Source organism: Papio anubis, chromosome 11, assembly GCF_008728515.1.
Source record: "Papio anubis isolate 15944 chromosome 11, Panubis1.0, whole genome shotgun sequence".
NCBI classification, from domain to species: Eukaryota; Metazoa; Chordata; class Mammalia; order Primates; family Cercopithecidae; genus Papio; species Papio anubis.
In genome coordinates, this window is record NC_044986.1 from 50,021,378 (window position 1) to 50,048,216 (window position 26,839).

A 26,839-nucleotide genomic window follows, 5' to 3' on the forward strand; every position below is an offset into this window, starting at 1 on the left:
ACATCATTTGTTTTTTTCTGAAGAATGTGTTCTTTCAAGTTTCTATTCATTTGTATACATCGTTTCTTCTACCTTAAATGAAATGTCTTTTGTCTGCTAGGCCAAATGATGTTCACTTCTTGGCTATACTATGGCATACACACACACACACTTTGAAAATATATATATATATGTTCTACATATATATGCTATATATACACTAAACTATAGCATACATACACACTTTGAATATATATATACACTATATATATTCTATATATATCTATATATACCATACTATGGCATACATACACACGTTGAATATATATATATATATATCAAGTGTGTGTATGTATGCCATAGTATGGTGTATATATATAAAATGTGTGTGTGTGTGTGTATATATATATAAATAAAACACTGAATAAAGCAATCAAACCTCAGCTTAAATGACCCCTTTCCGAAGGTGTTCTTATCTCTACTACGGAGGGCTGCTTCGACTTACATATTTTCACTGTTATATAAATGTGTGTGTGTATATATTAGCATCTACCATGACACGTTTTAATTTTGTATCTCCATTATGCATAAAATTTGTTTCAGTTCATATTTTGCACTGTGGTACCACGTGCAGTCAGTGGTCAAATACTATTTGACTTAAATGTCTATAGAAGACTATCATAGTGGTTGAGACATCAATCATTAGAATTGACAGATTTGAGTTTAATTCTACCATTTATTAGGTATATGAGCTTGGGCAAGTGATTCTCTAAAGCTTTGCTCCTCATTTGTAAAATGAGGAAAATAGGACATGCTGAATAGGTTGGCTGTGAATATTCACTCGGGTGTAAAATGGGGTGCCTGGTACAAAGTAAACCTAAATCAAGATTAGCTGTTGTTTTCCTATTGCATTTACTATTGAGATCTTTGAATATTTTGTAGCTATCTTCCTGATCTCTTCTATTTGTCCTTTTTAAAAAAAAAAAAAAATCCCTTTTTATACACTTAAAGGCACCTCTCACTTTCTACCTTGTGTCATTGGCTATAAATTCTTTGGAAGCAGGATTATTTTCTGAATCGTCTTTGGATCTCATAAGCCTCATGGCCGGTAGAATGTAATTAGAAAATATTTGTTAAAGGAATAAATCTGCCACTGAGGAAAATATAGTTATTGATCGCCTTACTGAATGCTATATAATTTATTGATAGCAAAGCAAAAGTTCTTAAATAGAAAATATTTATTATGATACAGCTATAATAAGATGCTTATCAGGAAGGTGGGAGCCAAGAAGCAATAGCTGAATTCACTTTGGATTGATGAAGCCTAATGTAACTAAGGAATAATCTGGAATTTTGAAATAACAAGTATATTATTTAATTTGCTTTGAATGTTGAAGGATTTAGGATGTATACCTACAGAATTATTGCAAAAGGTATACCATTCATAAACAGTTTAAGTGCAGGTATTTTTGGTAAAAATTAATAGCATTTTGTGATTCAAAACCAACATTCAATTTTTTTTTTCTCTCAAATAGAAAGTTCAAATTATACATGTGTTTTGTTTTGTTAATATGTCTATGTGCCTCAGCTTCTTGAGCACCTGGGACTGCAGGTGCGCACCACCACGCTTAGCTAATTTTTGTATTTTTAGTACAGACGAGGTTTTGTCACGTTGTCCAGGCTGGTCTTTAACTCCTGGTCTCATGTGTTCCGCCTGCCTTGGCCTCCCAAAGTGCTGGAATCACAGGGTTGAGCCATCGCGGCTGGCCATAGCCTTATATTCTATACTTAAAATTTGCTTCATGATAAGCTGATAAGTCCTCTTTGTAATTTCTACATTTTGTATTTGTACTTTTTCATTCATTTTAAATCTGGTTCATGTAAAACAAATATTTTGTATTCCAACGCAGTGTTCAATATTAAGTTGTAATTTTTGAAAATTTTACTGAGAAACCACTGGAATATTTAGAAATGCAAATAAAATAGGTTATATGTATATTACATATAATGAATGTCATATGTACAGTCCATAATAAACATCTATTTTAAAATTATATGGCCATAGAGTGAACCCATGGGCCCAATATTTGCAATAGAGAAGGATTACTTGTATTTTAATATGCTAACAGTACAAGTCATTTGACCTAGAGATAAAACAATTTAATATTTTAAGAACACAGGGTTCACGAAGCAAGCTTGAACTTACTGTAAAATGATTTCAAATATGAATAGTGTATAAGAAGTCTACTCATCTTTTAATTACTAAATTTAATGGAAGTCAAGGGAAAGTAATAGCAGGGCAATTGAAAATTAAATCTGAATGTTGAATCCTCTGTAATTCTGACAATTTTACTGCCTATCTAATAAATTAACAAACAGAAACAAAAAGCTCTATTACAAAAATTAAAAAAAAACTTTCCTATTGCTTTTATAGAAAAAAGAGTATTCGAGGCAAATAGAATTCAATGTATAAACATTCTACCTTGGAAAATAAATTTGTAATTTTCAAAATATACTGGATATAAAGGGCTACGATGAAAGTAATTATTACCAAACGAAATGCCTTTAGTATTGTTATAATGACACTAATTGTAAAGAAGACTGCATTTATGGACTAGAATGGTGCTATTTGTATATGGGACAATAAGATTGGTCTCCTTGAATTTATATAATTTTAACATGTTAATATAAACAACACTCAACAAAAACAGTGTCCGTCCTCAGTGTCCTTCATTTAAATTGATGGTATTTTGGAGCTCTCCCTCGTGTTCTCTCTCTCTCTGTATATATATGTGTGTGTGTGTGTTTGTGTATAAACACACATATGTCTATATCACATATGTATACGCATGCACACATATATAGTTATTTTCATATTTTATAACATGTATTTTGTGTCTATGAGTACCAACTAACAAGTTTGCTAAAAAGAAATGGCTCTAACACCAGTAAAATTTCTGTGAAATAGTCTTGCTGGATGCAGCTATACTACCTAAAATTTCATGATTTGTTAGGCAGACTCAACTACTGCATGTTCTTACTTATATGTGGGAGCTAAATAATGTGTACACCTGGACATAGAGAGTGGAATAGCAGTCACTGGAGACTCAGACAGGTGGAAGGGTTGGAGAGGGTGAAGGATGAGAAACTACTTAATGGGTGCAATATACACTATTAGGGCGATGGTTACAATAAAATTGGGAATTTACCACTACACAATACATACATATAACAAATCCACTTGCAATCCCTAAACATATAAAAATAAAAAAGTAAAAATAATCATTGATAAAATTTTCTTAGCTTAGGCAGTAGAAAGTAATTGGCCAGGCCGGGCGTGGTGGCTCACTCCTGTAATCCCAGCACTTTGGGAGGCCGAGACGGGCGGATCACGAGGTCAGGAGATCGAGACCATCCTGGCTAACACGGTGAAACCCCGTCTCTACTAAAAAATACAAAAAACTAGCCGGGCGAGGTGGCGGGCGCCTGTAGTCCCAGCTACTTGGGAGGCTGAGGCAGGAGAATGGCGTAAACCCGGGAGGCGGAGCTTGCAGTGAGCTGAGATCCGGCCACTGCACTCCAGCCTGAACGACAAAACGAGACTCCGTCTCAAAAAAAAAAAAAAAAAAAAAAAAAGAAAGTAACTGGGCATAACCAAAAACATTTATGCCAGGCCGGGCGTGGTGGCTCACTCCTGTAATCCCAGCACTTTGGGAGGCTGAGGCGGGCAGATCACAAGGTCAGATTGAGGCCATCCTGGCTAACATGGTGAAACCCTGTCTCTACTAAAAATACAAAAATTAGCCAGGCATGGTGGCGGACGCCTGTAATCCCAGCTACTCGGAAGGCAGAGGCAGGAGAATGGTGTGAACCCAGGAGGTGGAGGTTGCAGTGAGCGCCACTCACTGCACTCCAGCCTGGGGCACAGTGCAGTGAGATCACACCACTGCACTCCAGCCTGGGGAACAGAGCGAGACTCCGTCTCAAAAAACAAAAACAAAAACAAAAACCACCACAACAAAACATTTATGCCAATATGCCAATAGAGCAAACGGAAAAATTGAGTAAACATAATCAAATGTATGTTTCGAAGTTCACACCTGGACTAAATTATTAGACACACAAAATTTTTTATCATTGAAAAAAAACCAAGCCACCATGTATTTTTCTTAAGCATAATATTTCTAAAATGTCTATGTTAGATTACTTTTGTCTATGTAAAATATCACATATTTTTAACACTTGCAATATTTTGATGTGAATTGTGGCTCAGAATATACTGGGAACTAAGTAAAAAAATTAGAACAGGTAAATTACATGGATCTGATCAGGACTGAGATGAAAATACTGTGGAAGCATCCATGATCAGAGGTTGCAGCAATTTTTATCTGAAAAGAGTTGGCCCCAAAACAATTTACTATAAAGGATGGTCAACATTACAATTCCATTTTGAGACAATTTGGTTAATTGTTAATATTACCAATTGCCCTCTTGCTTTTTTTTTTTTTTTTTTTTTTTCTTTTTTTTGAGATGGAATCTGGCTCTGTCGCCCAGGCTAGAGTGCAGTGGCATAATCTTGGCTTACTGCAACCTCTGCCTTCTGAGTTCAAGCAATTCTCCTGCCTCAGCCTCTCGAGTAGCTAGGATTATGGGCATGTGCCACCACGCATGTCTCATTTTTCTATATTAAGTAGAGATGGGGTTTCATTATGTTGGTCAGGCTGGTCTCAAACTCCTGACCTCAAGTGATCCGCCCACCTCAGCTTCCCAAAGTGCTGGGAGTACAAGTGTGAGCCACCGTGCCTGACCCCAACTGCTATTTTTTAAAAATATGGTTACTTTTCATGAACCACTGATGGAATTGTAATACTTTATGCATATCTCTTTGCAAAGTTATTAGAATGTATTTGCTTTTCCCTCTGTTTTTCTTTTAAAATATTCCCAAATCTTTTACATCTAATTATTAATGCTCTGTATTATGTGTAAAGATGAAAAATTGAAAAAATATGAATGGCCAGTAGTCTTTGATAATGCGTTTAATATATAAAATGCTTTATTGCTTCTTGCGTATTAGAAAAATACCATTAAATGTAAATGGACCAAGAAATACAAAAACTTTATAATTTTATCCATTTACAGGCATCATTAACATTGGTGTTTGTTCCTTTATGTTTTTTTGATGTACATATGTATATACATATATCTACATACACACATATACATATAGGATATTATGATCCTAGTTTACTGAAAGAATACACACATGTATACACATAAAAATACATAAGAATACACACACACACATATACACACATATGCATACACATATACAACTGTGTGTGTAGTCTACGTATTCATATATGTATATATGTGTGTATATTCTTTCAGCAAACTAGGATCATGCCATCCTATAGCTTTGTAATCTAGTTGTTTTTTTTTTTTTGTCATTAGCCAGCCATGAATAATTTTTTTGTTTTAACCTTTTTCTATTTTAAACATCATACAACAAAAAGAGTAGGATAAAAATATCATAATGATCAAGTAAAATTATTCATAGAGATATATGTTTTTCTTTGCATCATCATCTCCTTTTTCTCTTTTCTTATTCGTTAAATCTTTGATTTTACAAATCCCTGTGCTAAGGGCTGATATTCAGTAGACTGCAGGGAAGAAATTGCTCTGCCACTGAAAAAACTCTGACCCAGAAGCAGGTCATCTACACTAGGTTCCTCACAAATGTCCTTTGCATGGCAGGAAGAAAGATATGTGTATTTTTAAGTGAATACATACACATCTATAAATTGTTGTAAAATAACCCCCAGAGAACATCAACATTACCAAAGCTTGAAAGATAGTTTCTAAATAACATTCACGTTTAATAGTCCTTTGTTTTGTTTTGTTTTGTTTGAGATGGAGTCTCACTCTGTTGCCCAGGCTGGAGTGCAGTGGCACGATCTTGACTCACCACCACCTCTGCCTCCTGAGTTCAAGCGATTCTCCTGCCTCAGCCTCCCGAGTAGCTGGGATTACAGGTGCGCATCACTGCGCCCGGCTAATTTTTGTATTTTTAGTAGAGATGGGGTTTCGCCATGTTCGCCAGGCTGGTCTTGAACTCCTGACCTCAGGTGACCTGCCCGCCTTGGCATCCCAAAGTTCTGGGATTACAGGTGTGAGCCACTGCGCCCGGCCTATTTTTGTAAAAAAATTGTTTGTTTTGATTTGATATGGCCAAAAAATAGCACTGCTCAATCTATCTTTAACTGACTTGCCTTTGGCCAACTTGCTGTAATCCAAATTGTTCTTCAGCCAAATCTTCAGGGGCTGATACTGACATCTACCGAGGTGATTAAATGCAGGTTGAGTTTCGTACTGAAAAGGAGTAAGGAACAGAAGACTATATTTGAGGAACATCTGGGAAAGGTAAGAAATCATCTGAAAGTTGACTCAGTGTCCTGCTCTGCTCTACACCATTTACAAAGAGGGTATCATACACATTTCTTAATTCTGGTAGTTAGAAAGAATAAAAGTCATTCCTTGGGTTCCATTTCTAAACCATAGAAGATTAAATTAATGACCCCAAATCACACAGCTGGTGAGCAGAATATATAGTCTCTGACTCCAAGCCCCATGTGGAGTTTGCCAAAAAACTGATTGTACTGAGAAAGGAATGTGGTGGGCTGAAGATTATTATCAGTTTCCTTGGTTCAGAAAGAGATAACACCTGTCCTGAACAGATAGCTTTCATTAAAAATTGCAGTATAATATTTCTCACGTTTTTCCTTCTGTGTAGACACTGTTAAGTCCAGTAGGAATTACATTAAGACAAGCAGCTTTATCTCTACACCTCTTTTTCAGGACACAGCAGAAGACAAACACTGGCAGGACATAGAGTTGCTTGTATCCTTATTAGTGATGCTACTTCATTAAATTTCATGTTGAAAGATAATCCAATGTTTTAATTGCATTTAATGCTAACCAGACCCTTATAAATGTAGGTGAGATACACATTCTCATTGTATTATTTTTCTTTTCTCATTAGTTACCCCTAATTTTCATGATGATTATTAACATAATATACCATTAATACTCTCAAGAGGTGCCAGGAAAGATAATGTGTCATGCTGTGATTCATTAATGCCAAAGAAAGAACTGCTTTGTTGTTCAATATTTTATAGGTAATTCATTCTTTAATAATGAAAAATAAATGCTCTGCCATTCAGAAATTTCTATTAATACTTTTGAAAAATGGCAATTTTCACCATATCTATATACAATGGGGTATTTATGGGCTCTCTATAAACATCCTTAACTTGCTGGCCTTTCCTAGGCTGGGCTTACTTTTCATATGGATTGTGCTCCTCCCTTCTAAAGAAAACTTATTTAATAAATTTAATTGCCTTTTCCATTTTTTCTACTTTAATTAAGAGAACTTCAAGATTTATTTGCACTTAGCAGATGTATATTAATTACTATAATATAATCTCACTCAATTTTATGATAAGCTGTGGTATGACAAGGACCAAAAAACCTTCAATATGTCTTTTTTTTTTTTTTTAAAAAGAAATATTCTTTTAAAAACTGTTCTCTGGATACGTTGATACTGATACTGCTTGAAGACTGAAGTGTTTCCAGCTGTGCTATTAGGGTTTGTTTCTCAGGACTTCATACCTGGACATATAGAGATTATTTGTTTTTTCTTAAGCTTACCATACTCCCACAAAGAAAAATATCAAGCTGTAACCATTGACAACAAGAAAATTCTACACAGAAATACTTTATAACATGGTGTTCAGATAATACTACTCATTTAAAACATATAAATATGCCTCAAACATTTTAATTTGGTCAGTATTCATATAAGAGAACCAACTATCTCATTTAAAATATACAAGGATTTAGAAAAGTTACTTTGAGTATTCCTCAGTGGAATAATATTCTCATGAAAAAAAATACACTTAGTTGTATCTCAAAGAGAACTCATCTAGTCGTGACTTCATGGAGGAATCTATTAGTTGTATTCAGCTTCTTATAATTATTCCTTATTCTACTATTAAGAAGACAAATTAGCATTCTATACCAATGCTGAAGGTGAATTCTGGAAAGAGAGGCCCAGCATTCAGTTTCAAGGGCAAAGAAATATCGCTGTGCATTCCATAAAACTGTGTTTTTAATAACATGTACGCACTGTGCATGCTGAGTTTGAAACATTTTGATTTTGAGATTACTATTATCTTATAGGTAAAAGAACTCAGGTAACATAGGTAACAATGACTATTGAGAGATCTATTGAGAGAACGTCTATTTAGAGAATGTCTATTGAGAGATTTCAGAGAGAGCAACAAACAGTGCTCAGTGCTTTATGCGCATTTTCTCATTTATATTCATATAAAATTCATTAGATAGTGTTGTCCTCACTCTGCAGACCTGCTGCTTACAGAAAGTAAGAGACCTATCCACTCCTGGTTACACAGCCCACTCATGGTTAAATAAAACCTCACATTTGTCTTTCTCTTTATGCTTTTGGAAAATAGTTAGACTTAAATATATCAAAACTTTATTTTTATATCCTTTATATATTATATTCATTAACCTTTTTTTTTCCACAGTCTTCGGATTTAGCATACCCATAACATTTGATTAAACTTTAATCAACATTGACTTAGATAAAATGTTCCTGTAGCAATTCCTATCATGTCTTCATGTTTTTGGAGCAGGAGCTGCTAGTCGTTTCCTGCTCACAGGTATGCCTCATTTCTTTTTCTTTTTTTTGGCACCTTTGGGCTCAGCCTCATCTTACACTCTTACTTTCGCTCTGAACTAGAATAGTTAGCCCAAAAAGAGCCCCTTCCTCAAAAGAGGATGTTTCAGTATCAACTGGTCTTTCCCTATTCAAATGTTACTTAATTTCAAAGTGAATATGTTCATTGCTCACTGCCAGGGCCGGGCCTTCTGGGTCTGGAAGCCACACTGTTTATTTTTTCCTATGATATTTGTTCTCTGCTGAGTGTTTAAATCCCTCCAACTGCCTTTTTTAAGAGGCAGACTGTTCCCTTTCACCTATTTTTATTGCCCAGTTTGGGGTCTTTATCAACGCCCTATTTATAAAACATCCGCAAGGACTGTGTCTGTGCTTATGTTTTTGAAGGATTTATGAATCTGTGTTTGACATGTTGGCATGATTACATAATTTTTTTCAGGTCCAAATGATACTATAGTAGCTCATAATCCTGGATTCTGAAACCAAGAACCAAAGTAAACACATACGCTAGTTCATACTGATTTTCATTCTCCCTACCAACCTTTCAGATCCAACCTTACGTATTTGATTATTGGCATCTCTCAGCTACTACCACCTGTAATACAGTATTTCATCTTCCTAAAACATGCTTTCTTGCTATAAATGACAAGAACACTATGTGGCGTTATTTTACCAAACATTAAATATCGAGAATTCCTTAACTTTAAGAGAAGACTAATAGTTAGATGGAATAAACTTTGCTAACCAATGAGAAAAATACTAGCTTCTCCCCTTTTGTCAGAATTATTTTATCTTCCATGAAGAGTAACTTAAAATTAACAGAAAGCTGAATAATCTTTTTCCTTTTTTTTTTTTAATTTCAAGCTTGTTAAACATTTTTAGAAATGCAATGTACATTTTAAAAATTATATCTCTACAGCTTCACGTTTCTTCGTTGTTTCCTACAGTATATTACAGTACTCTCATGATAATTCAATTCTCTTCCCTGCCTTTTTTAAAACTCATGAAACAGGCCGGGTGCAGTGGCTCACGCCTGTAATCCCAGCACTTTGGGAGGCCGAGGTGGGCGGATCACGAGGTCAGGAGATCAAGACCATCCTGGCTAACGCGGTGAAACCCCGTCTCTACCGAAAAATACAAAAAATTAGCCGGGCGTGGTGGTGGGTGCCTGTAGTCCCAGCTACTCAGGAGGCAGAGGCAGAATGGCATGAACCTGGGAGGTGGAGCTTGCAGTGAGTTGAGATGGCGCCACTGTACTCCATCCAGCCTGGGCAACAGAGCCACACTCATAGGTAATAAAAGAATATAGGATCTTCAAAAAAAGAAAACAGTCATTAAAAACTACAGAAATACTATAATAATTTGACATCTACACCTTAATTTGGCAGTGCCATACACCATGGGTTGTAAGAAATAAGAGAATAGTTTAAAAAAATGCTATTATATTTTTCTCCAACCTGTAACCCAACCCACTCCCGCAGTTTTTCTTCAGAGAAGAAGAGATTTTGCTGGTTTGTTCAAATACTGACCAAAAATATGTTCATCTCTGCTCAAAATTGTATAGCTGACATTCTCCTTAATATATATCTATAGACCAATTGGATACAAATAAACATTCCAACATATTACATATATATATATATATTTTCCATATAAGTTGTTTTAGGTTTCTTAATATTACTAATTTGTATTACAAATTACATAGGAGAAGAAATTCTAGGTAAGGTGATATATATAAGTTTAGACTTAATAGATAATACCAAACTGTTTTCCAAAATGTTTTACTAATTTACATCCCCTTAGGAATATCTGAGAACTTCAGTCACTTCACAATTTGATTTTTTCTGACTTTTTTTTTTTTTTTTTTAGTCATTGTGATGAACATGTGGTGGTTTCTTGTGGTTCGCTTTCAATTCCCTACTAGTTAAGTTAAATATACTTATAACCTGTGGAAATTGATAAGCTGATTCTAAATCTTATTTGGTAATGAGCACACAGAGACAGCCAAGAGAAGCCAACAAACTTTGAAGACAAAAAAATAAGCAGGAGACTTACACTATCAGGTATTATAAAACTATAGTAATTCAGACAGCAGAATGATGCAAAGACAGACAAACAGGTCAATGAAACAGAATAAAGTATTCAGAAACCAGCCTTTACATCCATGACCATTTGACTTAGAACAGAGAGAAAACGTCAGTACAGTGGAGAAAAAAAACGATCTCTTTAGAAAATGATGCTGGTCAATTAAATATCCACAGGAGAATTTTTTTTAAAAAACTTGATCTCCTACATCACTCCAAACACACACAAAAATTCCATATGGATTGTAAACATAAAATATGAAACAAAAATGTTGGAAATAAACAAAAAAATCTTCATGTTTTTGTGTTACTCAAAGGGCTCTTAAACAAGACAAAAAGTTGCTCAACATGAAAAAATAATACATTAAATTGTATTAAAATTCTCTGCTCATGAACAAGCATAATAAATGGGGTGAAAATGCAAGCCATACCTTGAGAGATGATATATCCAATACATATATTGAATAAAGATCTGCAATCCAGAGTATATAAAGAATTCTAAAGACTTAATGAGAAAACAACACAAACAACAGAATCTCCAGAGAAAAATGTTAGAATGAGATCAAAATAGTCGCCACATAAAGAGTATACAAATATTGGCAAAAAATATATGAAGAGACATTTGACCATCTTAACTACTAGGGAACTGTAAATGAACCACAAGAAACCACCACATGTTCATCACAATGACTAAAAAAAAATAAGACAAAATCAAATTGTGAAGTATCTGAAGTTCTCAGATATTACTGAGGGGAAATAAATTAGTAAAATATTTTGGAAAACAGTTTGATATTATCTGTTAAGTCTGAACTTATGAATATCCCCTTACCTAGAATTTCTACTCCTCAGTATATTTGTAATATTAAGAAACCTCAAACAACTTACACGGACAGTATATAGGATATATTAACTGTAGTATACTTGCACAATGAAATTCTCTAGAGCAATGAAAATGAATCAATTATTACCACCGGCAATAATAACATAGATGAATCTCACGAATATAGTGTGAGAAAATGAATCCAAACAAAAAATACAGTTTTCTTAAGTCTATAAAAATTTCATAAACAAGAAAAACATATTTATGGTTGGAAGTCAGACTAGTTATTCTTATGGGGATGTGGAGCAGGAACTGGTAATGTTCTATTTCTTGACCTGGCCACTGGTTACACTACCGTGTTCACTTTGTAAATACTTATCTAGCTGCACACTTAGAATTTGTGTGATTTTGCATATGCAGATTGCATTATGTATGCAGTTTGTAATAAAAAAATATACATCAAAAATATTATTTTAGGCTGGGCGCAGCGGCTCATGCCTGTAATCCCAGCACTTTGGAAGGCCGAGGCAGGCAGATCACAAGGTGAGAAGATTGAGACCATCCTGGCTAACATGGTGAAACACCATCTCTACTAAAAATACAAAAAATTAGCCAGGCATGGTGGCACATGGCTGTAGTCCCAGCTGCTTGGGAGGCTGAGGCAGGAGAATTGCTTGAACTCAGAGGCGGAGGTTGAAGTGAGCTGAGATCGCACTACGGCATGTCCAGCTTGGGTGACAGAGTGAGACACTGTCCCAAAAAAGAGAACAAAAAAATTATTTTGATATCAGCATTCAACATATCTTGGGGTCTATTGGCTTCAGGTGGTGATAGTCTTTCAAATTACTATGAGCCTCAGTGACTTTTGTCCTTTTCTAGATTACTCTGATTCTAAGAGACCATAAATGTCTAGGGGGAAAAATCCTGGAAACAAGTGAAATGAAACATTATTAAAGAGAGAATTATGTTTATAAAAACTAGTGTGGTTACCAAATACAGTTTCTAGATCAACTTGATGGGGATGCCTAGTTTAGATATTATTTTTGTTCACTAGAATGCATTTTTGTGAATCCAGGCATTTCATTGCCTGTTTTTGAAGAAAAAAGAAAAAGAAAAAAATGTTACAGTCCCTGCAATTTTCAGATTTTCAGTGACTTACAACTAACCAGTGCAAATTGTATTCTCTTTACGCATAAAATCTCTCTCCAGGCCTGCTGGTTTCCCTTAAGGTAAATTAATTAAAACTACTAGGAAGAATCATTTATTTCTTATGGCTTATTTGGAACTAAACTTTCTTCATAACGCATTTTAAGGAACTCTTGTATTTTACCGTTATTATTGGAAATATTAACAGACAATTCAAAACTAAGATCCATTTATAGAAGTATGAATAAACAATTTTTAAAAACTCATTTTCCTCATTTTTTTTTTCTTATATTTATGTTATAGATCTCCCATGTCAGGTCTGTATAGCACAAAGTTAAATGGAGGTTCAAGAAATTACAGGACATCTTCAGACAAAAGTAGTTTTTATTTGCCCAATTTATCTTCTGGATTGTGCCTTGCAATGCAGCCTTCACTTTCAGAAAAATTCTGATGTTTTCAAAGGGAGAACCGAATGTCAATATTCCTGACAGGTCTCTACAGATGATGGAGGATACGGCTTTTGAAACATAATATAGGGGAGTACACACAATCATCACTACTCTAAAACTTATAAAACCTCCTAAAAGCAAATGCAAGCTTACCTCCAAAAATAGTATTCCATACCCATGCCCTGAATTGTTACACATTTAATCATCTGAGAGATATGCAGGCATTGAATAAAATTCTAATATTGCTAGAGTGCACTCAAACTTTAAAATATATGAGCCACCAACAAGCTTAGGAAAGGCAAAATGATTTGGCTATTTACCAAATAAACTACTTTGTTTTCATGTATCATGTGCAATGGCTCTTCAAATTCATAAAAAAGTACTAAATTCTCTAATTTAAAAAAGTCTCCAGGCTGGTCGTGGTAGCTCCTGCCTGTAATCCCAGCACTTTGGGAGGCCGAGGCAGGCAGATTGCCTGAGGTCAGGTGTTTGAGACCAGTCCGGCTAACATGGTGAAACCCTATTTCTAATAAAAATACAAGAAAAAACAAAAAAAAAAATTAGTTGGGAGTGGTGGCTTGAGTCTGTAATCTCAGCTACTTGGGATGCTGAGGCAGCCACTGCCCTCCAGCCTGAGTGACAGAGCAACACTCCATAAAAACAAAACGAAAAGTAACAAACAAAAAGAAAACCAAAACAAACAAACAAACAAAAAAACAGTTTCCAGTTATCAGAATTGCTTTTCATCTGTGTGTGTGTGTGTGTGTGTGTGTGTGTGTGTGTGTGTTTTGAGACAGAGTCTCACTTTGTTGCTCAGGCTGGAGCGCAGTGGCGGTATCTCGGCTCACTACAACTCAGCCGCCCAGGTTCAAGCAATTCTCCTGCCTCAGCCTCCCGAGTAGCTGGGATTACAGGTGCCTGCCACTGCACCTGGTTAATTTTTTGTAGTTTTTCGCAGAGACTGGGTTTCACTATCTTGGCCAGACTGGTCTTGAATAACTCCTGACCTCGTGATCTACCCGCCTAGGCCTCCCAAAGTGCTGGGATTACAGGTGCCTGCCACTGCACCTGGTTAATTTTTTGTGGTTTTTAGCAGAGACTGGGTTTCACCATCTTGGCCAGGCTGGTCTTGAATAACTCCTGACCTCGTGATCTACCCTCCTAGGCCTCCCAAAGTGCTGGGATTACAGGCGTGAGCCATCGAGCCTGGCCTCATCTATTTTGAAATATCCAAACTTTCCCCATTCTTCAGACAATTATAGCCTGGGAAAAGTAGTCCTATTTCTATTATTAGTAATAAAAATTAAAGAAAATTTTAATTAAATTACATTCAAATTAACAGGCATAAATTGTTTGCTAGGAGAATGATATTTTTGATGTCCCTTCTACAATAAAAAAACTGATTTGTGTGGAGAGGGTGAAGAAAGAAAAAGAGTAAAACATATGCAGAATTATTTCATTGTATACTCAACTTATGTCTACAAAAATAGGCTTCATCTTGTCCACTTATATTAAAAAGTCATAACGAGAATGTTTTACTTGTTCAGACTAATAAGGAGAAATGCTATGTATCAGCAACTTGTAATGTTTTTCATGATTCTCAGCTTGTACAGAGGAAAATGCAGGATTAGACTATTTGAAACAGAATATAAAGTTTCAATTATATAGGAAGAATAAGGGATATATTATACAATATGGTGACTGTATATTATTTAAAAATAAAATACAGAATACAGTGTAGAAACAGAATAGATTTTTCATAATCATCTGTGTGCATCTGCTCCACAGAATTTCAAAATAAATGTGAAGGATTTTCTAAAAATATATAAGATATAATCTAAAAATAATTGAAAGAAAATATGACAGAGTAAACGTAAAAGACATAAAGGAAATCAGAGACAGTCAGTATACCACAATTTGTATTGCATTCATATTCTGAAATTGGTAAAGATGGATCAAATATTTGACTTTGAGGCTCAGTGGAAAAAAAAAGGAAAATATTAAGTACAATGTAGCCTGTGATCATGTAACAAAAATAGTCCAGTTGTTCTGTTCAGAAAAAAATAAACTTCACATCTGATGTCACCAGTGAGGCTAAATAAATGTAAAACTATGACATATGCATAACATTCATAAAGCTATCATCAAGTCTGAGTTTCTAATTTGGTAAGAAGTGAAATCCATAGGGAAGTCCAGGGTGATGTTATTCTATCTTGTAATCAACCCAAAAGAGTTTAATGTCAAATATACTTTATGAATTTGAAATGATCATTCATGCAACATGTTTTAAGCAGGTTAAAAGACATGAGTATATGTAAAAATAAATAAATAAAATTTTAAGAAGTCATTATATGAAAAAGGTACTTGCACACACGTTTATAGCAGCACAATTCAATGCAAAAAATCTGGAACCAGCCTAAATACCCATCAACCAATGAGTGGATAAAGAAAATGTAGTGTATATACACCATTGAATATTAATCAGCCATAAAAACAATAGAAACAATGGCATTTACAGCAACCTGGATGGAGTTGGAAGCCATTATTCTAAGTGAAATAACTCAGGAATGGAAAACCAAATACTGTATGTTCTTATCGGTAAGTGGGAGCTAAGCTATGAGGACGCAAAGGCATAAGAATAATATAATGAACTTTGGGGACTCGGGGGACAGAGTGGGAGGAGGGTAAGGGATAAAAGACTACACATTGGGTACAGTGTGTGTTGCTCAGATGACAGGTGCACCAAAATCTCAGAAATCTTCACTAAAGAACTCATCCATGTAACCAAAAACCACTTGGTCTCCCCAAAATACTTTTTTGCTAAACTTTTTTTTAAAACCCAGGAGTACAAGTGCAGGTTTGCTACATGGGTAAACTTGTGTCATGGGGGTTTGTTGTACCCAAAAACTATTGAAATAAAATAAAGTTAAACTAAATTAAAATCAATAAATACAATTTTAAACAAACGTCAATTTGAAATGTTAAGCACAATATGTAATGTCTTTAAGTTGGTGGGAAAGCATACTGTCTGCTTAGATGAATTTTAAATTCCAGCAGGAGAATCATGCATGCAGATAAATGATAACAGTCTAATTGGTTTAAGTGCTAAACTAGACATATGGTGATTCAGTTACAGGGTCATAGTCAAGAAGGCAATGCACCCTCAGGCACCTACATATGTTTGCTTAATTCAAAGTACAAACCATACAAGGTCAAATACTGTGCCAAAACATGAAGGAAACCAGATGAGATTGGGCGCATTCAGGGTGGTATGGCAGTAGATGGAAGGAAACCAGTGAAAACACCTGTCCCGTGAAACCATGAGAGAGGTTCCTCATACTTGGCAATGGGGAACCAAAATTAGTGTTTTATGGGACCTTTACTTCGGGCTGGTTCTTGTTTACATCTGTTCTGTATGTAACTTGGAAGAAAATTGTCACAAAATAACTCACTAGCTTTTAAGTAACATAAACCACAAATAGTGTAAAACATAAATGGTGATTTGGATTTCAGAACTAAGTAATCTATGCTGTTTGACCTCTAAAATGTGGTTCTCAAGGATAACAGTTGTCACAGGACACTTGACATTGTAACAGTAAATAACATATAAATAAGCAAACCATCAGCTTAAGAATTTTAAAAGAGAACCTGCTTCTAAAGCAGTATTTATGTAAGAAGACATCTGTGGTGCAGAGTGATGGAGCATAAAGTCTCACAGAGAGATAGGAGCACACCCAGAACTGAATCGGAGTGATTAGAATGTCAGTCCAGTGCTCTTCCACTGGAAACATGGTTGAGCTTGGTCTCGGAAGAAGAATGCCAGGCTGTAAATTGTAGCCTCACTCCCAACTAGCTGCACATGTTGGGAAAGTGACTTATTGCTCCTGTGACGCAGTGTTCTCTGTAAATTAAAGAGATGCTACTTGGGAGAAATACATTAAAAATTCAGAAATGTGCTGGAGATGTTTTGCCTAAGACCCAGGTGAGCAAGTATAGGGCTAGAGACCAGGAGCCCCCAGGAGCCCTAACCTCTGTCTAGAAACATTATGTATTACCCTACATTGTTAACCTTGTGCATTTCTATACCTTTTGCTACTAAGGAAATTTGCATCCTCTGACCATGGCTGTGGCTTTTTTCTATCCACAGCATCACTCTGCTGAAACCTCTCATCACCATTTGTGCTTATTTTGAAAATGTAATAAACTATCATCCAGTAAGTGATAAGTCTTTTTTCTTGCTGCTTTTTCACAATATTGTTTTCTTTTAGTCCATATATTTCTTAAATTTAGCATCTTTAATAATTCAAAAATACAATGTTCAAAATCTTTTTAACTTTCAATAGAGACACTGTTTTTCCACATTTGCAACTTGTAAAGAATGAGATTAATTCTTACTGCATTAACTTCTGGAAAATATCTTCATAGTTCAGAATTTTTTAAAATTAATCTTGATCACATTTAACAATTTAACATCTTCCCGTATTTGCAATAAATGCTATTGTTGCAGTTAAGACAACATGAAATCAACTGAAAAAATTAATTAACAATTTGAAAAGTGTTTTTAAAATCAAATCTTACTTGTTACCTTAACAGGAGGTACCACAATTTACACAGGTCATCTCGAGTTGAAAATAAATTCATTGCCTTTTTACTTGTCTCCTAATTTTTCACAGAAAGTTAGTATGCTCTCTTATTTTATAGCAGGATTCTACTCCTCATTTCTCTTGGGAAGCAATGTAAGAGGTTACAAGAAAAGTTCTTGAACTAAGGTAGACCTAACTTTAAATTCCAACTTCACTGGGTATTTGGCTGAGTAATACTGGGAAAGTTATCCAGCCTTACTCAGCTTCAATTTTCCCAAAAGTGCAATAAGAAATAACTGCATCGGCTGGGCGCGGTGGCTCAAGCCTGTAATCCCAGCACCTTGGGAGGCCAAGACGGGCAGATCACGAGGTCAGGAGATTGAGACCATCCTGGCTAACACAGTGAAACCCCGTCTCTACTAAAAAATACAAAAAAATTAGCCGGGCGAGGTGGTGGGCACCTGTGGTCCTAGCTACTTGGGAGGTTGAGGAAGGAGAATGGCGTAAACCCAGAAGGCGGAGCTTGCTGTGAGCTGAGATCCGGCCACTGCACTCCAACCTGGGCGACAGAGCGAGACTCCGTCTCAAAAAAAAAAAAAGAAGAAGTAACTGCATCTACTGCATAAATCAATGTTTTAATTTACTTGTTTTATTTTAATTGATATTATTGTATTTATTCTTCATTTTATTTATTTATTTAAATAGTGTAGGCTAAAATAAGTAAATGGCGTTCCATAGTTCTCAGAAAAATAATAATGACAACTAAATCACAGTTATTATTATGAATTAGGGAATATTTATCCATTAACATTTCTTCAAAGCCCAGGAGAAACAAAAAGTTAATGTTCAAAGGCCTAGCTAAAACCTTCCTACTTCACACAAAAAATTACAAATATTACAAGTATTCATCATGTTTTCTATTTTTCTGTTGACTACATAGTTGCTTTTTTACAGTTCTTTCTATGTTCTGGATACCGCTACTTTGAGATATATATTTTTAATAGATGTTGAAAGTATTTGCTTTTAACATATTGCTTCACTCAGTCATTTAGAACACCCTTGTTGCAGCAGTTTGCTATTCTGATGTAACCATATTCATCAGTCATTTTTCATTAGTGTAGGACAGGGGTCCCCAACCCTCAGGCCATGGACAACTACCAGTCCGTGACCTGTTAAGAACCGGGCCACGCAGAAGGAAGTGAGTGGTGGGTGACTGAGTGAAGTTTCATCTGTAATAATAGCTACTCTTCGTGGCTCACATAACCTCCTGAGCTCTGTCTCCTTTCAGACCAGTGGCAGCATCCGGTTCTTATAGGAGCACAAACCCTATCATGAGCTGCACATGCGAGGGTTCCAGGTTGCACACTCCTTATGAAACCTAATGCCTGATGATCTGTCGTTGTCTCTCATCACACCCAGATGGGACCATCTGGTTGCAGAAAAACAAGATCAGGCTTCCACTGGTTCTACATTATGGTGCGTTTTATCATTATTTCATTTTATATTACAATGTAATAATAATATAAATAAAGTGCACACTAAATGTGATGCGCTTCAATCATCCTCAAACCATCCCCTCCCCACTCCTGTCTGTGAAAAAATTGTCTTCCACAAAACCGGTCCCTGATGCCAAAAACGTTGTGGACCGCTGGTGTAGGACATTTCAGTTAATGATGTTCAACTACTGGCCTGCCCTAGAGAAGGAGGACTCAGAATTGTGGGGAGGCTTTTTCAACTTACAAGGTAATGCAGATTCTGATATGACCTCCTGGCAGGCTGAGAGGATTAGCATGTTTCCACAATGCGCATCACTGCCATACTGTTGCAACTGGTGTCTTATGAAACAAAATGCTTAAAAAAACACAGTACATAGTCAAGAAAAATAAATTGACTAATATAAATCCTTACTTCTGAATTTGGACATAAGCTTCACATTCATAAGAGCTTCAAAAGAATGAATACCAATTAAAAATAGCTTGAAAAATAAGTTTTCACATTCTTTCAATAAATGTGATGCCTTCTCTCCTCTTGGAAATATTTCTTTATTGTGGTAAAGTGCACATAACAGGAAACTTAGTATTCCAACCACTTTTCAGTGTACAGTTTAGTGACATTAAATGTATTCACATTGTTCTGCAAATATCACTGCCATTCATGCTCAAAACGTCTTCTTCTTCCCAAACGGCAACAGAGTAGCCACTAAACAATAGCTTCACATTTACCTCCCCCTACTCTACCCCAACCCCTGGCAGCCAACATTCTGCTTTCTGTCTTTATGAATTTGTCTACCCTAGGAACCTCATGTAAGAGGAGTCATACAATATTTGTCCATGTCTAGGTTATTTCACAGAGCATTATGTCCTCATTAATCCATAATGTAACATGTGTTAGAATTTATTTCCCTTTAGGACTAAATAATATTCCATTGTATGTGTATATCACATTTTGTTTATGTATTCATCTATAGATGAACATATGGGTTCTTTTTTTTTTTTTTTTTTTTGAGACGGAATCTCACTCTGTCGCCCAGACTGGAGTGCAGTGGCACGATCCCAGCTCGCTGCAAGCTCTGACTCCCGGGTTCACGCCATTCTCCTGCCTCAGCCTCCCAAGTAGCTGGGACTATAGGTGCCCGCCACCACACAAGGCTATTTTTTTTTTTTTTGTATTTTTAGTAGAGACGGGGTTTCACCATGTTAGCCAGGATGGTCTTGATCTCCTGACCTCGTAATCCGCCCACCTCGGCCTCTCGAAGTGCTGGGATTACAGGTGTGAGCCACAGCGCCCGGCCCTGTATGGGTTGTTTCTACTTTTTAGTTGTTGTAAATAGCACTTCTATGAACATGGGTGTACAAATACCTTATCAAGTCCTTACTTTCAATTATTTTAAGTATACACTAAAAGTGACATTTTAACTGATGTTAACTACTTGGATTAAAGACTAAAGAAAAAAAAATTACCATTGGATTTTCTTTTTGCACTCCTCATAATTAAAATGACTGATTATTTGTCACTAACAAAAGTCAATTTGGAAGAACCAGTTGTGACACAGATACCCAGCATGAAACCATAGTAAATATAGATCTTCTCAGATAACTTTTTTTGTTCTGTGCACTTTTGATACAATTCATGTACTTAAATGTGACATGAGCATTTTTGAGCCATGAGCAATTATTGAGCCAGAAATCCAATATCTACATGTCTTTATATGTCTTTGTCCTAGAACATCCTCAGGAGACCTCCCTTAACAAGAACTGCTCAAAAATGACTCACATATCGACGTGCAAACCAATCATTTGCAAAGATAACAGGACAGGAATGATTGGCTCTGACCAGTCATTTTTCACCACCTTGGAATAGGCTTCAGTTCCCCTGAAGCACATGATCCCCCAAAATAATGCCTAAATAAAACTGAACTTCTGTTAAAGCATGAGGAAGGAGAAATGGCCAACTAATGGTGTCTACTACACTCAGATAAAGTGAGTCCATAAAATCCAAGGAGACTTCACTTAAATTAACTCAGTGGTACAAACAGAATAATTTAAAACTTATCTTCACCTAAATTTCAGATAATTATATTATTTTCCACTCAGTATAGTGTAAATGTGAACTGAAACTATATTAGGTATTTTGTCCATCTAGATTTAATTATAACATATGTTTTTATTTATTTACTTTTTTGGGGGGAGGGGTCTAGTTTACTAGAATGTGGCTTCTATAAGGGAAGAGAGAGTCTATTTTGTCTGCTTCCATATTTTCAGTACAGGGTAAGAACACAGTATATATTTTCTTTAAAAAATGAACTAAGAACAAGTTTTTAAGTGTATTAGGTATGCCACTTCAGAGCAGATGTACAACTGTTTTTACTATATTATTACTTATATTGGATATTTCATTTCTACAATGGTTTTATTGTGTCACTTTACCTGTAGCATATTTTAAAAATAATGCCCCAAATTCACTACTCATCTTATAAGCTAGTATAGCCTTATTCATTGCTATTTCAAAGTCTTCTCTTACTTTGTCAATCCTATTCTATGTAACAATTCTTCTTTCCCTTCTTACACAAAGTACATATTTACATTTAACTTTTATCATTCTGCATTGTGTCATGGACCAAAACAAACAAACAAACAAAAAAACCCCACAAACTTGCTCGCATAGTAGATGATCTACCATTACCTAATATTGTATAGCAATTGGTAGAAACACCTCTTTCACAATCATGGGCTACTTCCCATTTTTAAAATCATCTTTCCTTCCTTCAAACACCACAGATGAGCTGGCCCTGATTCAGTGCTGTTTCCATTAATATTTTTGTTGCTCTAAGTATAAAATGAGAAGAACTGCTTAACTCATGCTCTGATTAAATTCTGGAAAGGAGAAGATTCCAGGCTTCAAGGCTAAAGGCAGCAAATGGAATTGTTAAACTAAGGATTTATAACTCCCGTCCCCTCCTAAATCCCTTGCCTCCTATCACTCAAATATGCTCTGCACTTTGCTTCTTCTGGGTTTTGGCTTACTTAATTTGTTTCGTCTACTTAGACTGTCTTCCTCATATAGGTTTCACTTTGAAAAAAAAAATATATATATATATAACCACCCTTCAGTGCTAGTCTTAAATTCTTCATCCTCCAGAAAACCTTTATGTTCATTCACCAACTGAAATGTTTTCTTCCTTTGAATCCACATGACAATTTGTGCTCTCCTACTTGACTTTATTATTATAGCATACGCTTACATCAACACATTACTAAACTTTTTTTTCTCTGTCTCTCTCTCTCCCCCTCTCTCTGCCTCTCTCTCTCCCTTCTTTCTCTGACTCTTGTATAAAGTGCCTAGTATATTATATTGCATGAAGTTGGTTTCCTAGAAAGGACCCCTTTCCCTAGTCTGAATAACCCTCTGATTGTTTGAAGGGGGAGGGTTCCTTAGAGTTCTCAGTAGTCTGGAGACACAATCACTCCCATCACTGTATACCTCATCACAAGAAGTCCATGCATACTGTCCAGGGCATATCTCCCCACCCAGATGCTTCTTTCAATGCAATGTCTTTACACACCTTATTAAGACTCAGTATCTCACTGGACTTTTCCCCTACTACCAAACTTTCCTCAGAATTCCTTGGAAATCACAGTCCATCATCAACAAAATCCCCTAAATATTCAACTTTCCCTCTTAGTGTTACCTATACTTTTTGATTCCTTCTTTCTCCCTATACCCCTCCTTGACAAAAGACGCTGCTTTCTGTAGATCTCCCAGTAGTGACTCCCATAATTTACATAGCACAGAGCCTAGGAGTACAGAGCAAGCATCCTTCTGACTCCTTTGACACTCAGTCCCAATTCCTCCGAAGTGAATGACATCAGATAATACCACCCATTACATTTCCTTGTTATAGTCATCACATGCCTTTTGAGTAATCTCCTTTATTAGCGGACTAGTTTAACATTTGGCTTACCTTTTTTTCCTCCATCACACTATAGGATTAGTAGTATAAGTGGTGATGTAAAAATCCACAATGACATTCTAATCACAGTAGCATTTGACAGTCAATGATTCTCTTTTATCAATCTTGTTCTTTCCATGGTTCAGGGGCCTTGTATTTTCCCCGTATTCCTGCCACCTCATGGCAGCAACATCTCAGTATCCCCACACCCTTCTTCTCCTGATCTGTAAGTGCTGAAGTTCCCAAAGCTTAGACTTTGTATTTTTTTGTCAAACCCATTTTCTGGGTGATTTCATCTTGACCCCTTTTTTTGCTCTCAAGTCTAGGTCAGCATTTGCAACTGCCTTGCCAAGAATTAGGTTTTCGTACTGAAAAAGCCTCATGAACCTTGATTACTGCCATCACAATAGGCAGTGGAGGAGATATGGGGATCTGTTCAGGACAAAAACCACCAAGTCATTCTTGATTTTTCCTAATGTCCCCTGAATAATTCATCAGCAAATCCTATATGTTCTATATTTTAACCCCCTTCTCAAGGTCTCCATAGCCTATCAACATCATTCAACCTACTGTCAAATTTTGCCTGGACTTGTCATGCATTTAACTCTACTTGTCCAAAACACTGTGTTACCCATTCCCGACATCCTCCCTGCACAGCATCGACAATAATCTTTTTATATTGGATTATGTCATAACTGTTTAAATCATTCAAAAGCTTTCTTTCCAACACACCTAGAACAAATCCCATATTCTAGCCCCAGGTACATTTCTGATCTCATTTCCTATCAGACTTTTTAATTCACACTAGCCTCCAGCTCCCTGTCTGCCTTTAGGGCTTTACAAAGTAATCCCAGAATGCTGCTCACTTAAGAATCCACAAGTCTTGATCTTTTCCTTTATTCAGGTCACTGTTTCAGTTTTATCCCAAAAGAACTATCTTGACTTTATTATCTAAAATAGCACCACTCTCATTCTTCCCTTGTCAACCTTTTTTTTCCCCTTAGAATTTATCACTACATAACTTACTGATTTATTCATTTCTTCAACTAGTTTGCCTGCATTACTCAGGTGGAAACTTTGATTGTTTGTTTGTTTGCTTTTTCAATTGCTCTAGATCCAACTTCTAGAACAGTGTTTAGCACATTATAGGTACTCAAACATATTTGACTAAATGATAGAACTAAATCAATTAAGAGTTAATAAGACTAAAATACAAAATGAGATAAAAATCAGCTACAAAGGATGCTTACTTGTGGTTAACAACATAAATTAAATATAATGAGTGACAGATTTGTGAACTACTTTTAGTTAAACTGCTGATTCAGATCAGGGGTCTGTACTTGGCATAGTGGAAGAGCTATTTTGCAAGCCCAACACAATTAGGTTGAATTTTTTTCTTACTGAGAGTGTTTGATAGGTGATAAAACTACACGTAAGAAGAGCTCTAATCATGATGCTCCTGGTAATAGGAAAATAAAGGCAATTATTCATGTGCAAAACTAGAGGCAATCAAAAGCTAGATTTGCCAGAGATGTTTAGGTTTTATGTGCAATTTACAGCTATTTACAAGTTAACCATTGAAATGCTGTCCAAAATTAACTCTGCAATTGAGAATCCAAAATGTTTAGCATCTAAACTTTTTCCTCAGTAAAATGCAATCTTTAAAATTTTTTCTAAATAATAAAACATTAGTAACACACAGTTAATTACAAATAGTCATAAACATTTGATTATAAACAATTATAGTCATTAGTAATAATCATTTGATGATAAATAAAGAAAAAAATTGAAAATTTACAACTTTGGTCTTAGATACTGCATTTTTGAAATTCCAAACAAGCCAACATTTTCTGAGACATCAAGATCTTTGTAACTTTTAGTAAAGTACTAAAATTGGTAGAGTTATTTTTTTACTTTCACTCAATCAGTATTTAAAATTCAAACATTTATTTCAGAAAAAAAATCGTTACTTAATTTATTACACTATTTCTTCTACTAGAAGTGGTAATTTAATATTTGTCATTAGAGATTCCATTTTGAGAATCCTTTGAGTTATCCTACTGGAGGAATACAAACCACTAAGAAAATACATACATTTCAACATCTTATTCAATGTAAAACATCATAAATATTTTGTTACTATTTTCATAGTAAAATAAAACTCAAAAAGTTGCTAAGTGCTTACCTGATATAATCTGTATTGAGTTTAGATAACTAAACTAATATAGCTCCAAGTTTCAGGCTTTTGTTTATATAGCGTAAGTATGCAGTTAATGCCAACTATAGGGTTACAGCTTATCTGCAAAACCCAAGCTTTCCTTTTATTTTAGTTCTGTATATTAACATAATTTCTCATACCTTCACTCTGAGTACAGAAGTAAACATTCTTGCATCTTCAGATACACCTCCGATGTAGAATTTTTTCTGAAACACTGGGGGATGATTATTTTCATCCTGAATCTCAATGTATACTTTAGCTGTATTGCCTGGAGGACAAGAAATGATACATTTTTTACTGGTGGTTATTCATGGGGGAAAAAAAGCACCGAAGTAAATACTTGCTGCACTTTTTCTGGGAAACACTGAAAATAAATCAAAAGCCATTTCTAGATGGCATGCCTAGTACCCCCAAATTCAGGGGGACCCTGATAATGATGCTTCTGGTATAAAAATGTTAAGTTGCTGTTATTTCTTTTAATTACAATGTCCTGGTAATTCATTTTACTTGATTTAATTTGGCGCTAAAACATTTCACCCTGCCAATTTTAATGAAACAATTCAACTGTTCTTGTTCACAAACACTTCACACACAATACCAGTTATACCAATGGGACACAAATATGTAAACCCTTTATGAAATAATAGAAACTGCCATAAACTATTATATGAATATATATTTATTTATTCTTAAGGATAAAATCAGAAATGGCATTTCTTTAGCTTAAAATTGTACTATAGCATTTTTATTTTAAGACTAAAAGTAACAGTATTTGGGTGAGGTGTTTATTTCCAAATGGAAAACAAGTTTTATCATGCCTTGGAAACTGTCATTGCTAGAGGCTAACATTCACTGAAAACAATGTAGCTGAAGATAACATTATGACTCATAAATGCTTCATTTTGCCATTTAAATAACAGTAAATGTACCATAAATGATACATGTCATCATCAAATGTTAGAACCTCCCTCAAATCATTACACCTTTAATAAGAAATGTGGTACTTGTCACTAGTCCAAAAATGACCTTTTAAAAAACAAATTAATATATAAAATTAACTTATAAACCAAATAAAATGGGAAATAAGTGGCTATTTATTTCATAAAAACATAAAGTCAAATAAGTATTGCTAATGTATTACCTAAGTCAACTTTTCTGATGCATTTCAGTTATGACCAAATATATGGCAATTAATGTACATACTATTTATCAAGGATGTCCTTATTTTGGTGTTTTACCTGTGTTTAATGTCTCCTGTACAATTTTAACTAATTAACCCCAGTGTACTTGCAGGATACATCATGGGTATACATTTGTATTGGTTGAATAAACTAATGAATGAATAGCTTGTAT

General features: G+C 35.3%; 1 protein-coding gene across 7 annotated transcripts in view; it reads right to left on the reverse strand.

Annotated features, from left to right (window-relative positions):
- Positions 1 to 26,839, reverse strand: part of PCDH15 (protocadherin related 15) — a 914,927-nt gene that overhangs the window by 72,937 nt on the left and 815,151 nt on the right. For all 7 annotated transcript variants that reach the window (XM_031652624.1, XM_031652623.1, XM_031652622.1 and 4 more), the window contains one exon: positions 25,627 to 25,754. In XM_031652624.1, coding sequence (XP_031508484.1) covers positions 25,627 to 25,754 — 128 coding nt within the window. The remainder of the gene's footprint in view (positions 1 to 25,626; positions 25,755 to 26,839) is intronic.